The sequence below is a fragment of the Myxocyprinus asiaticus genome, chromosome 13, assembly GCF_019703515.2.
Source record: "Myxocyprinus asiaticus isolate MX2 ecotype Aquarium Trade chromosome 13, UBuf_Myxa_2, whole genome shotgun sequence".
Classification (NCBI taxonomy): Eukaryota; Metazoa; Chordata; class Actinopteri; order Cypriniformes; family Catostomidae; genus Myxocyprinus; species Myxocyprinus asiaticus.
In genome coordinates this window covers 44,768,711-44,780,692 of record NC_059356.1, presented here as the reverse complement: position 1 = coordinate 44,780,692, position 11,982 = coordinate 44,768,711, and the positions used below count along the sequence as shown (strand labels likewise).

Genomic DNA, 11,982 nt, shown 5'->3' with positions numbered 1-11,982 from the left:
TCTCTTGTTTCTCATTTTCCTCTTGACAATACCCCATAGATTCTCTATGGGGTTCAGATCTGGTGAGTTTGCTGGCCAGTCAAGCACACCAACACCATGGTCATTTAAACAACTTTTGGTGCTTTTGGCAGTGTGGGCAGGTGCCAAATCCTGCTGGAAAATGAAATCAGCATCTTTAAAAAGCTGGTCAGCAGAAGGAAGCATGAAGTGCTCCAAAATTTCTTGGTAAACGGGTGCAGTGACTTTGGTTTTCAAAAAACACAATGGACCAACACCAGCAGATGACATTGCACCCCAAATCATCACAGACTGTGGAAACTTAACACTGGACTTCAAGCAACTTGGGCTATGAGCTTCTCCACCCTTCCTCCAGACTCTAGGACCTTGGTTTCCAAATGAAATACAAAACTTGCTCTCATCTGAAAAGAGCACTTTGGACCACTGGGCAACAGTCCAGTTCTTCTTCTCCTTAGCCCAGGTAAGACGCCTCTGACGTTGTCTGTGGTTCAGGAGTGGCTTAACAAGAGGAATACGACAACTGTAGCCAAATTCCTTGACATGTCTGTGTGTGGTGGCTCTTGATGCCTCGACCCCAGCCTCAGTCCATTCCTTGTGAAGTTCAACCAAATTCTTGAATTGATTTTGCTTGACAATCATAAGGCTGCGGTTCTCTCGGTTGGTTGTGCATCTTTTTCTTCCACACTTTTTCCTTCCACTCAACTTTCTGTTAACATGCTTGGATACAACACTCTGTGAACAGCCAGCTTCTTTGGCAATGAATGTTTGTGGCTTACCCTCCTTGTGAAGGGTGTCAGTGATTGTCTTCTGGACAACTGTCAGATCAGCAGTCTTCCCCATGATTGTGTAGCCTAGTGAACCAAACTGAGAGACCATTTTGAAGGCTCAGGAAACCTTTGCAGGTGTTTTGAGTTGATTAGCTGATTGGCATGTCACCATATTCTAATTTTTTGAGATAGTGAATTGGTGGGTTTTTGTTAAATGTGAGCCAAAATCATCACAATTAAAAGAACCAAAGACTTAAACTACTTCAGTCTGTGTGCACTGAATTTATTTAATACACGAGTTTCACAATTTGAGTTGAATTACTGAAATAAATGAACTTTTCCACGACATTCTAATTTATTGAGATGCACCTGTATACTTGATTACCAATGTTTTCAACCAGGGCTCGGCCCTAAACAGTGTTATCAAGAAAATATGGCATTTTTTTTTATATTAAGAGGATCCCTGAATTGGCTCAGAGTTTGGTTTGGGGAAACTTGTGTTGATAAAGCTTCAAAACCTGTTTTATTACATACAGGCCTACATTATTTAATTTGTATTGACTAAATAGTTTAATGATCTTCAAATACACACACAAAGACAAACATATGGTGGTTTCTATTACAAATGGGTTTTGTGCAGTACTACCAGCCTGACAGAAAACTGGTTTATTGTAATTTAGATGCATTTGATAAAGGTTTATTTTGTAGATTTGACTTAAAGCATCTTAAAAGAGAAGACAGAAAATGGCTCATCTTAATTACAGGATAACACACCACATCTTTAAGGGTATTAAAGATATGCAATACCCAAAATACCTGGAAAAAGTGACAAAACAGATCAGAAATCCTCCAAAATAAAATCCTTTTATTACAAACAACACACAATCTTAAACATTGTTCTGAAAAATAAAGCCCCCCCCCCCAACACCCAAAACGGGCAAACGCTACAACCGGACACGTCACAACTTCCACATTCAGGTAACTGTTTAAAACAAAGTTACATCTGCATTTATAATTTAAAAGAAAGGAAAAAAAAAAAAAAAAAAAGCCTACAGTTACAAAGTCATGAAATGTTGCTGGTCAATAATAGCTTAGCAGTGAAAGGAAGGGCAAAAAAATAATAATAATCATAATAATCATAAAACGAATGAAACTTCTGCATATCATATTTTTACATTTCTGAATGGTTAAAATCACTCAAGGACCACATGTCCGGTCACTGCATATTAACAACAGGGTCTTCTCATTACTTGCTTTGGACAAAAGTTTGGGAGAGTTCAACAAAAACAAAAATGCAACAAACTTAAAAATAAACAGAAATACACTATTTAGCACAAAGTATAGAAACACTTTTCTTTTTTTTTTTTTTTTTAAGTACATCCATGTTTTTTCGTTGGTGATCAGAAATTAAATCAAGAATGCTATAATCAAATAAAGATAATAAATGACACTCATTGTTTGGGAATCATGGTACAGGAGCAAACACACACACGAGAAGGCAGGTTTATTGGTACTGGTAGTTCATATTGGGATCTCCACGGCCGTATCCCACTGTTCCGCTGTTGTAGGGGGTGGAGCTACCACCAAAGCCCTGGTTGGCTCCGCCCTGTGTGCTGTAGTTTGATTGGTTGCTGTAACCTACAAGACAAACAAATCAGGCTTCAAGCACTCTTGCTTTGTTCAAAGAAATGATTCAGACTTGTTACTAAATCGCAAACAGTGTTCTCACCTTCATAGCTGTAGTCTTGCCCACCGGTCACCTGCGAAGGGTAAGCCGTGCTGTAGGTGAAGTTCCCTGTCGCTCCACCGCCTTGAGCCTGACCGAAGTTCTTCTTGCCCTGTCCAAAGCCCTGGCTGTACTGACTGAAGGAACCTGCTCCCCCTTGACCTGAGAGATTTCCCGATCCTTGAGCCTTGTTGCCCTGGTACATGGGTGGCTTCTTACCGGCCGTTTTGGCTGTGACAGTCGGGGAAGTGTAGCCTCCATCACTCTGGTAATATGAGCTAAAGCCACCCACTCCTGCTGTTGCCCCAGCGGATGTGTTTGTGGCTGGGCTGGCTGTTCCTGGAGGACCTAAAGTTACTGAACCTCCATTGGATCCTCCGTTATTATAGAAATCTAAAGAGGAATAATGAAGAGATTAAGTTTTAACAGTGTGATCAGAGGGTATGTAATCAAATGCATAAATAAAAAATATTTATGCTTTGATATAGGATTAGGATCACTATTTTAAGAATGTGAAATGTCAGAATAATAGTAGAGAGAATGATTTATTTCAGCTTTTATTTCTTTCATCACATTCCCAGTGGGTCAGATGTTCACATACACTTTGTTAGTATTTGGTAGCATTGCCTTTAAATTGTTTAACTTGGGTCAAACATTTTGGGTAGACTTCCACAAGCTTCTCACAATAAGTTGCTGGAATTTTGTCCCATTCCTCCAGACAGAACTGGTGTAACCGAGTCAGGTTTGTAGGCTTCCTTGCTCGCACACGCTTTTTCAGTTCTGCCCACAAATTTTCTATCAGAATGAGGTCAGGGCTTTGTGATGGCCACTCCAATACCTTGACTTTGTTGTCCTCAAGCCATCTTGCCACAACTTTGGAGGTATGCTTGGGGTCATTGTCCATTTGGAAGACCCATTTGCGACCGAGCTTTCACTTCATGGCTGATGTCTTGAGATGCTGCTTCAATATATCCACATAATTTTCCTTACTCATGATGCCATCTATTTTGTGAAGTGCACCAGTCCTTCCTGCAGCAAAGTATCACCACAACATGCTGCCACCCCCATGCTTCACAGTTGGGATGGGGTTCTTCGGCTTGCAAGCCTCACCCTTTTTCCTCCAAACATAACAATGGTTATTATGGTCAAACAGTTACATTTTCGTTTCATCAGACCAGAGGACATTTCTCCAAAAAGTAAGACCTCATGTGCACTTGCCAACTGTAGTCTGGCTTTTTTATGGCAGTTTTGGAGCAGTGGCTTCTTCCTTGCTGAGCAGCCTTTCAGGTCATGTCGATATAGGACTCGTTTTACTGTGGATATAGATACTTGTCTACCTGTTTCCTTCAGCATCTTCATAAGTTCCTTTGCTGTTGTTCTGGGATTGATTTGTATTTTTCGTACAAGACAGAATGCAAATCCATCCTGAGCAGTATGATGGTTGCATGGTCCCATGGTGTTTATACTTGCGTACTATTGTTTGTACAGATGAAAGTGGTATCTTCAGGCATTTGGAAATTGCTCTCAAGGATGAACTAGACTTGTGGAGGTCCACAATTTTTTTTCTGAAGTCATGGCTGATTTCTTTTGATTTTCCCATGATGTCAAGCAAAAAGAGAAAGTTTGAAGGTAGGCCTTAAAATACATCCACAGGTACACCTCCAACTGACTCCATGAAATGTGAGTCACACGCATCGTCGAGACACATGCTGGCACACGGAAAACCGAAGCATACTTTGGCCTTTGAGGACCAAGTGCTGCTGGTTTCTTTGAGCTGTGCTGAAGCATTGCGGATCGACTGTAAAACGTCTGTTGTGCCGGTACTCTTATAATTCAAGCAACGATTTCTAAATTTTGATAAAATAAATTTAAAACAATGTAAGCTTAAATAAACCCTATAGGACACTATGCAACTTCGGTTTGTGTGTAAAATAACACTACAAGTAATTAATCACTGCTGTATTCTGAAAACCACTGGTTGGTTTGAAAATAAAATCAAAACGTATCGTATTTGAATTTTGAAATTGTTCGGATTGAGTGGAAGAGGCCAAATGCCTTTTGTAAGTATGAAAATTTAGTATTAAAATGCCAGCAAGAAGTCCCCACTAAAATTACAAACACAATACAAGACCTTATACACAATGCACAAAGTTTAAAAATCAAAATGAGAAATTAAAATGAAGAAAAACACCTTAACATAAACTTCAAAGTTTTGTAAAGTAACTCAATTTATTTTAAAATAAAAAAAGACAATCCACAAACTACATTCTCTAAACAATTAAAATGCAGCAAATCACGTTTGTTCATTGGTTCACAGAATTTATCACATTAAAAATCTGTGCCTACTCCTCACACATCCAGTTAACAAATCTGCACTTTATAAACAATTGTCATTGAACAAAAGGAAAAAAAAAAAAAGAAAAAGAAAAAAGGGCAATGTATCGAAGTGACTAATCCAAAAGTAATCCATTTGTAACATTATTACAGGAAAAAAGGCTTCATTTTGATTTTAGCATTGCGGTAAAGAAAGTTTGCTTTTCGAATTTTCAGTCTGCCAAAGTTACACTATTGCAACATTTGTCTCAACACATCAGCCAATCAAATTGCTCAACTGCACTGATCACTGCATGAGGAATAGGGCAGCGTCCAATACCAGAGCGTCTTATTGCATTCCTGTTTCCACAGCAACTGTAGGCAGCATACTTCCTTTCACATCCACAGTGTTAGTCGATTGTTGGGTGCAGGTTTTTGAGGTGAAATCGAAGGAAACAAGTTCATAATGTGCGGGAACCAAGTGTTTTTCCCTGGGTCTCTATTTTGCGTTTCACTTTTGCGTGCTTATTGAAAACATTGGACGGCTTATGTCGAAAACTCGTGGTAGTCATAGCAGTCAGAGACAAAGTCACCTAAAGGGTGAGACAGAGCAGAGAAACACAGAATTAGATCTCTTCTGTGTTGGCATTGATTTAGCATGCCATGACAAACGTCATTGGACATGATGTCGATCAGTTATCAAGGTGACTCAAAAGATAGTTTTCTTTGTCTATTTTTTTTTTTTTTTTTTTAGATTTCTCTGCTCCGGTCACCCTGAAGAAGGTCTTTCCTCAGAAAATGGCGTTGGCGTGTTGGGAAACATTTTTGCGTTTTTCGCCGAGGAAAGTTTGCGTCCCATGGTTCAACAAAGCAGAGAAATGTAAAATCAAAGGGAAATAGTGCACCACAAAAACATGGATCTATGTTAATCAATGTCTAAATGTCCTACAGACATCCAATACAGCTTTGTACAATTACATCCAGTGGCAAATTAACAGATTTCCACAGTAAATAAACAATCGGCCAGCACGTTTTTTTTTTTTTTTTTACAGGTGGCCAAGTTACAAGTTACACTGAACTTGAGAAAAGAACTCGAAATTAAACAATGAAACTGAAGCTATAAAAGGCGAGCCTTATGTTTAACAAATTAAATGACATTACATTTATAAAAAAAAGAATCAATAGATCCAGTGAGAAGATGGGAAATACTCACTGTAGCCAGAGTTATTGTTGTTTCCATATCCATATGATCCATGTCCACCTGATAGGAAACAAGAAAGAATATGAGGCTACTTATATGTGTATATATATATATATATATGTGTATATATATATATATATATATATATATAGCTGGGTATTATTATACGGCTTTCTAGATTTGTTTCCGATTCACAAGCTCAAGTTCCAATTTCGATTAGATTCTGAATACTTTGGGTATACATCAGTGAAAATGTCCATTTTGCTTACATTTGACAAATTCTGTCTCAGTAAATGCTGTTACAGGAGACTTTCTAAATGCACAATGAAAATCTTAATTTTACAAATTTAATGTAATTTATTTGTTTTTTCATTATTATGGTCACAATATAGTTTTTTTTAAAGTTTTTTTAAATAATGACAAATCCATGTATCATTAATAAATAAGACTGAATAAAATTGCATATTTTGTATAGCATATATTTTAATACGTTACCTGTATAATATGTACTATTTACAAGTATTTACATTGATATGTAGAACAAGTGCTAATACGGTAGTCCCTTTAAGGGGCCAATTCACGCTGCCCCAGCAAACGCCTAAAAACACCAACATCCAACACTTGATGGATTTTGTTGGATCAGTGTGTTCACCCTGTTGGCGTCTGATTTCACCGATTGAACATGATCAATTATTTTTTTTGGGTCTGAGAATATTTGAGCAGTCTGGTTTGATTTTCCAACAAACTCTGATGTAATCGGACTTCATTACAAAACGTTGCCATGACAATGAGGTAAGCGTCCCTGCCAACATGCGCAAGACCACACATGCATTGGTAGCGCAGGAGAAACACAGTCAATCACGATTAATCACATTTTTATAGCGAACTTGCTAAAGCTTAAAAAAGAAAGAATTATATGTTAGTGTTGGTTTAAGCAGTTTGTGTGGATGACAATTCGTGAGGGGAATATGCACAAATAGGCTACATCAAGATGCAGACGGAGATGTATTTGTGCTGAAGCGCTCCTCACTCGCATGGAAAACGCAGATACTTTATTTCTCAAATGGCGTCAAATCACACAGAAAATGCAAACATTTAACTAAATGCAGATCTACAATAGTTAAAATTAGAGGTTGAATGATAGTGGATTTTGCCGATACAGATAACGATGGTGGTGGAAAAGGCAGATAACAGATTAATCAGCCGAAAGTTTCTTAAAATCGTTGTATATAATACTAAAAAAAATACTTTATTCCTTCTTTACTATGAAGGGCACAGACATTGAGGCTGCCAAAATAATAATAATAATAACCAGAGAAATTAAGATTTGGGGAATAACACGGGACTTTTCAAACAAATGCGAAATACACCAGGGACTCTTATTTTGAAATTACGGAGATTTGGCTCTGTTACAATGCTCTAGATGTGAGTATTTACCAAATTAAGCTTTAAATAACCTGTAGATTAATCAGATGAAGAGCTCTGAATGTACAGACAGTAATTCACCAGTTGACGTACTGATAAGAAAAAAAGAGGAACATGGAAAAGAGATCGGCAACTATCGCCATATATTTTTTACAATAACCGATAGTTCCAAAAAGCACCCAGCAGTAAAACTGATATTTGTCTACCTCTAGTTAAAATTTTACCTTATCCCACATTTTATGGACAATCTCATTCTGTATTTTTGCAGCTGGATTGCTGTTCTCCGACTGAACTTCCAGACTAAGTTATAGCCTGACGTCCCATTGAATAAATGCTAAACATATTTAACTGAGCTATATATATTTACATTAAAACATGTTTAGCTTCACCTGCAGCCTCTTCCTTGTTAGAAATCTTCTTTAAAGGCAAACAACAACACGCAAGTTTGTTGGATCAGTGTGAACGACTAAATACAACAGCCAATTTTAGAACGTTTGAAGTGTTGCGTTTGTTGGGGCACTGCGAACTAGCCTTAAGAACAGCCGCAGTTCAGCGAGCACCTCTGAGATGTTTTGGTTGAGCGCACATTAACTACAGTGCATTTCAATGGCTATTATGTTTTTATTTTTGCTGTTTTTGATCAATGACTGACTGTACAGAACAGAAAGGGCATTAAAGTCAAACTTTTACTCTCAACACGCATTGCTGAACTTCTTCACCATTTTACAACTTAATCACAGGTGATTATCTGAACATTTACCAGCCAGTGGCTACTCAGACATTTTAGTCACATTTTGTCGCATATGCGTGTGATTTCCTTGCATTGTAGAGTTTTGCCGCATAGAGAGAAAGATCGATCTTGGGACTTAAAAATCAATGTTGTTCAAATGAAAATCGCCATGCATTGGAAAAATCTTAATTTTTATTCAAACCTACAAATATATAAATAGCCTTCTATACCTGTAATATACCTTTAAAAGAAACCCGCAACAATTTTATGCAAACATCCTTTTATACAAAGAGTTTTGCTTTTTTAATAGTTCAAATTCAAACATTTAATAGTTACCACTAATCCACTACCAGCAATTCAAAGCAGAAAGAGTGGTACCTTGGTTAAATCCACCATTGTAAAATTTTCTGGCACGCCCCCTGCCACGCCCTCTTCCTCTGCCCCTGGGATTGGCTGTCGGATCGGTAGGTCCACTAACCATCCCAAATCCAGCGTTGTGCTGAAGAAAACAAATTAGCCACAGAAGATATTTATGCTTTACAGAGCAGAGACACCGATGAAACATTACACCAGGGGTGCTCATCAAGTCGATCGCAAGAGAACCACTTGATCTCAGTAACGGGTCAAAAGGGAAAGAGAATGGAGAGAGAAAAGTAACAAATAACAAAAATATTAAAGATTCCTCGCTTCTGTAGCTGCACCGTTTGACTGACAGGCGGCCAACGTGTGTGCACTTTACATGCGAGTGCGCTCACGCTAATGCGGATACACTCCTAAACTGTCAAATACACTTCAAAATTCCACCAAAAATGAAGATTATTTGTATCAAAATGTGAGACTTGAAGTGTAAATGTACCCCAGTAGACCTGCTGCTGCTATGTCGTTAATATTAATAAAACAACAACGAGAAACGTTTCACTTTGCAAGAAAATTGTCGTTTGATAAGCTGAAAAGGATGCAGAGCATCAGGTGTACCATTGGATCCATTTTCTTCTTGTTTGGTTCTGGGCTGGAGCCTTCTGGGAACAGTTTATCAAGAGCTGCAAGAGCTGCATATGCTTTCGCGACCTTCTTATTGGATCCTGTACCCTGAAACTTCTGTCCATCGATCTCCACCTAGAACAGACAGATTTGAAATATAATTCTATAGAGAAGAGCAGCAGCCATAAAAAACATTATTGGGTAATTGTATCGGTTTAAAATAAATCACATGAATGTGTGGAAAGCTACAGACATGCATGGCCTCACCTCCATTACAAAGCGTTTGTCGTGGCTTCCACCTGTTTCGGAGAGGAGCTCGTACTTCAGTCCTCTGCGTTTTTCATTGAGCTCCATAACGGGGTTCTTTCCATGTTTGGTGAGGATGGGGCCCTGCTGTCGAGCACTCTGAAAGAGCGAAGTAATACAAATGTTAACAGCATAAATAACATTCAATACCGATATACAGCATGATATTAACTCTTTACCAACTGGCCATACTGACTGGACTTAGACTTGCCACGATATCATAATTTTCACACCGGTGCAGTGTTCACGTTCAAACTGCCTGGTTGGACGCTAAGTGGTACTATGGGGTAATTTCCGTTAAGCAATAGCCTACACAACAACGCAAGGCAGCATACTTTCAAACTTTGAACTTTATTTTTTTTTTTTTACATAAAATTAAAATGAAACTAAAAATTAAGTGCAATTAAAAAGTGTTCAACTTTTTGAAAGATGGCTTTTCAACAGTTGTGAAGGGCAACATCTCTTTGGCAATGAACCTACATCATCTGTGCATTTTCTCCATCATGAGCTATCAATCGGGTATTTTGTTGTGCAGGCAAATACATGACTTATTTTGGGTTGTTGCAGGTTTAATGTTGGTGTTTTATTACCTTTCATCTCATGACCCAGTTTAATTATAATTATTTTTTTTATATAAAAATATCATGAACATGTTTCTTGCATATCGCCCAGCCCTAGGAGGGAACAAAATGAATATATACAGTTGAAGTCAGAAGTTTACATACACCGTAGCCAAATACATTTAAACTCAGTTTTTCACAATTTCTGATATTTAATTGTAGAAAACATTCCCTGTCTTAGGTCAGTTAGGATCACTACTTTATTTTAAGAATGTGAAATGTCAGAATAATAGTAGAGAGAATTATTTATTTCAGCTTTTATTTCTTTCATCATATTCTCTGTGGGTCAGAAGTTTTTAACACATTGTTAGTATTTGGTAGCATTGCCTTTGGAAATTGCTCCCAAGGATGAACCAGACTTGTGGAGGTCTACAGTTTTTTTTCTGAGGTCTTGGCTGATTTATTTTTCTGTGATGTCAAGCAAAGAGGCACTGAGTTTGAAAGTAGGCCTTAAAATACATCCACAGGAACACCTCCAATTCAGAACTACACCTATCAGAAGCTAATTGTCTAAAGGCTTGACATCATTTTCTGAAACTTTCCAACCTGCTTAAAGGCACAGTGAACTTAGTGTATGTACACTTCTGACCCACTGGAATTGAGATATAGTCAATTAAAAGTGAAACAATCTGTCTGTAAACAAATTACTCATGTCATGCACAAAGATGATGTCCTAAGCGACTTGCCAAAACTATAGTTTGCTAATATGAAATCTATGGAGTGGTTAAAAAAATGAGGTTTAATGACTTCAACCTAAGTGTATGTTAACTTCTGACTTCAACTGTATATACACACATATCACAATATCCAATTACATCGTCAACCCTCCGGCTGAGGGATCGGTGAATATTCTTGCTTTAGTGACTTTGCATTGAAAATGTAATTCATTTATTTTAATAAATTAAAATTGCACTTCAAATGAAACATAAAATCAATTAAAATAACGAAGTGGTAAAAAAAAAAAAAACAAAAAAAAAAACATACAACCACCTTTCTATTTACCATCACACAACTATCCGTCTTGACATCAGGCGGAAAATTACTAATACAAATTAAGATCTAAAAACGATTATGAATGTAAACAATTATAATGATGATAATAATCACTGAAATATAAATCATGGTTCGAGGTGAACGTGTTTTTGTATTATTTAATGATTTAAATCACAGATGTATAGGCTACATATAAAGTGACCATGCAGAGCTTCGCTCACAATGAACTGCTCTGTGGAAATAAAGCGAACTGAACTCAGAGCACCTCCTGAGCTGAGATGTCTGAGATCACTTGCTGCATTCTCATAGATGATACTATTCTTGCAAATAAAATTCAGAAGACTGAAACAAAGAAAGAGTGAGAACCCTTTACATACGCGTGTCCCACGAGACTACAAGCCTCCGAACAGACAGCGCATCAGACATGCATATAGATGGGTTTTCTGTCATCTGTTCTTAAAAATATAATAGTGCGTTTCTTCAAGCGCGTATCTGTGTGTCTAACAGAATTTCTTGTGTCATTCCTAATCCGATATAATGTGGTTACCCACCATGCACATTATATTCACTACCTGCTATTAAATGTCTTCTGTGAGTGCGAGTACTTTGCTGCCGGTGTAATTTGATATATTGGTAAAGAACATCTGGCTTTCAATGCGTTATTTAGGTTCATTTATCATGGGTAGCAAACTCTTTATTAGGCAACTATTCTTTATTTAAGGCTATTCTATTCGTTAGGCTATTGTATTGATATTGGAAGATCCATTCATAATGTTTCCCCCTTTTACCTGGTATAAAATATCACACCAGTGCTGTCCCTTGTACAGAGTAAAAATAATTTAGATTCATTGCTCCTTTTCATAAAAAATAAAAAAAATATTTTACACACACATATTGTTTAT

The 11,982-nt window shown here is 37.5% G+C and overlaps 1 protein-coding gene across 2 annotated transcripts in view; it reads right to left on the bottom strand.

Moving 5' to 3' along the window:
• Nucleotides 1-2,129: 2,129 nt before the first annotated feature.
• LOC127450221 (interleukin enhancer-binding factor 3 homolog) overlaps nucleotides 2,130-11,982 on the bottom strand; it is a 28,420-nt gene continuing 18,567 nt past the window's right edge. The window contains exons 14-19 of one of the 2 annotated variants that reach the window (XM_051714118.1): nucleotides 9,429-9,566; nucleotides 9,156-9,296; nucleotides 8,559-8,679; nucleotides 6,038-6,085; nucleotides 2,515-2,904; nucleotides 2,130-2,423 (exon numbers count right to left, since the gene is read on the bottom strand). In XM_051714118.1, coding sequence (XP_051570078.1) covers nucleotides 2,290-2,423; nucleotides 2,515-2,904; nucleotides 6,038-6,085; nucleotides 8,559-8,679; nucleotides 9,156-9,296; nucleotides 9,429-9,566 — 972 coding nt within the window. In that variant the 3' untranslated portion in view covers nucleotides 2,130-2,289. Of the gene's footprint in view, nucleotides 2,424-2,514; nucleotides 2,905-4,721; nucleotides 5,418-6,037; nucleotides 6,086-8,558; nucleotides 8,680-9,155; nucleotides 9,297-9,428; nucleotides 9,567-11,982 lie in introns of those variants that run through there. The other variant, XM_051714119.1, reaches the window with a different exon arrangement.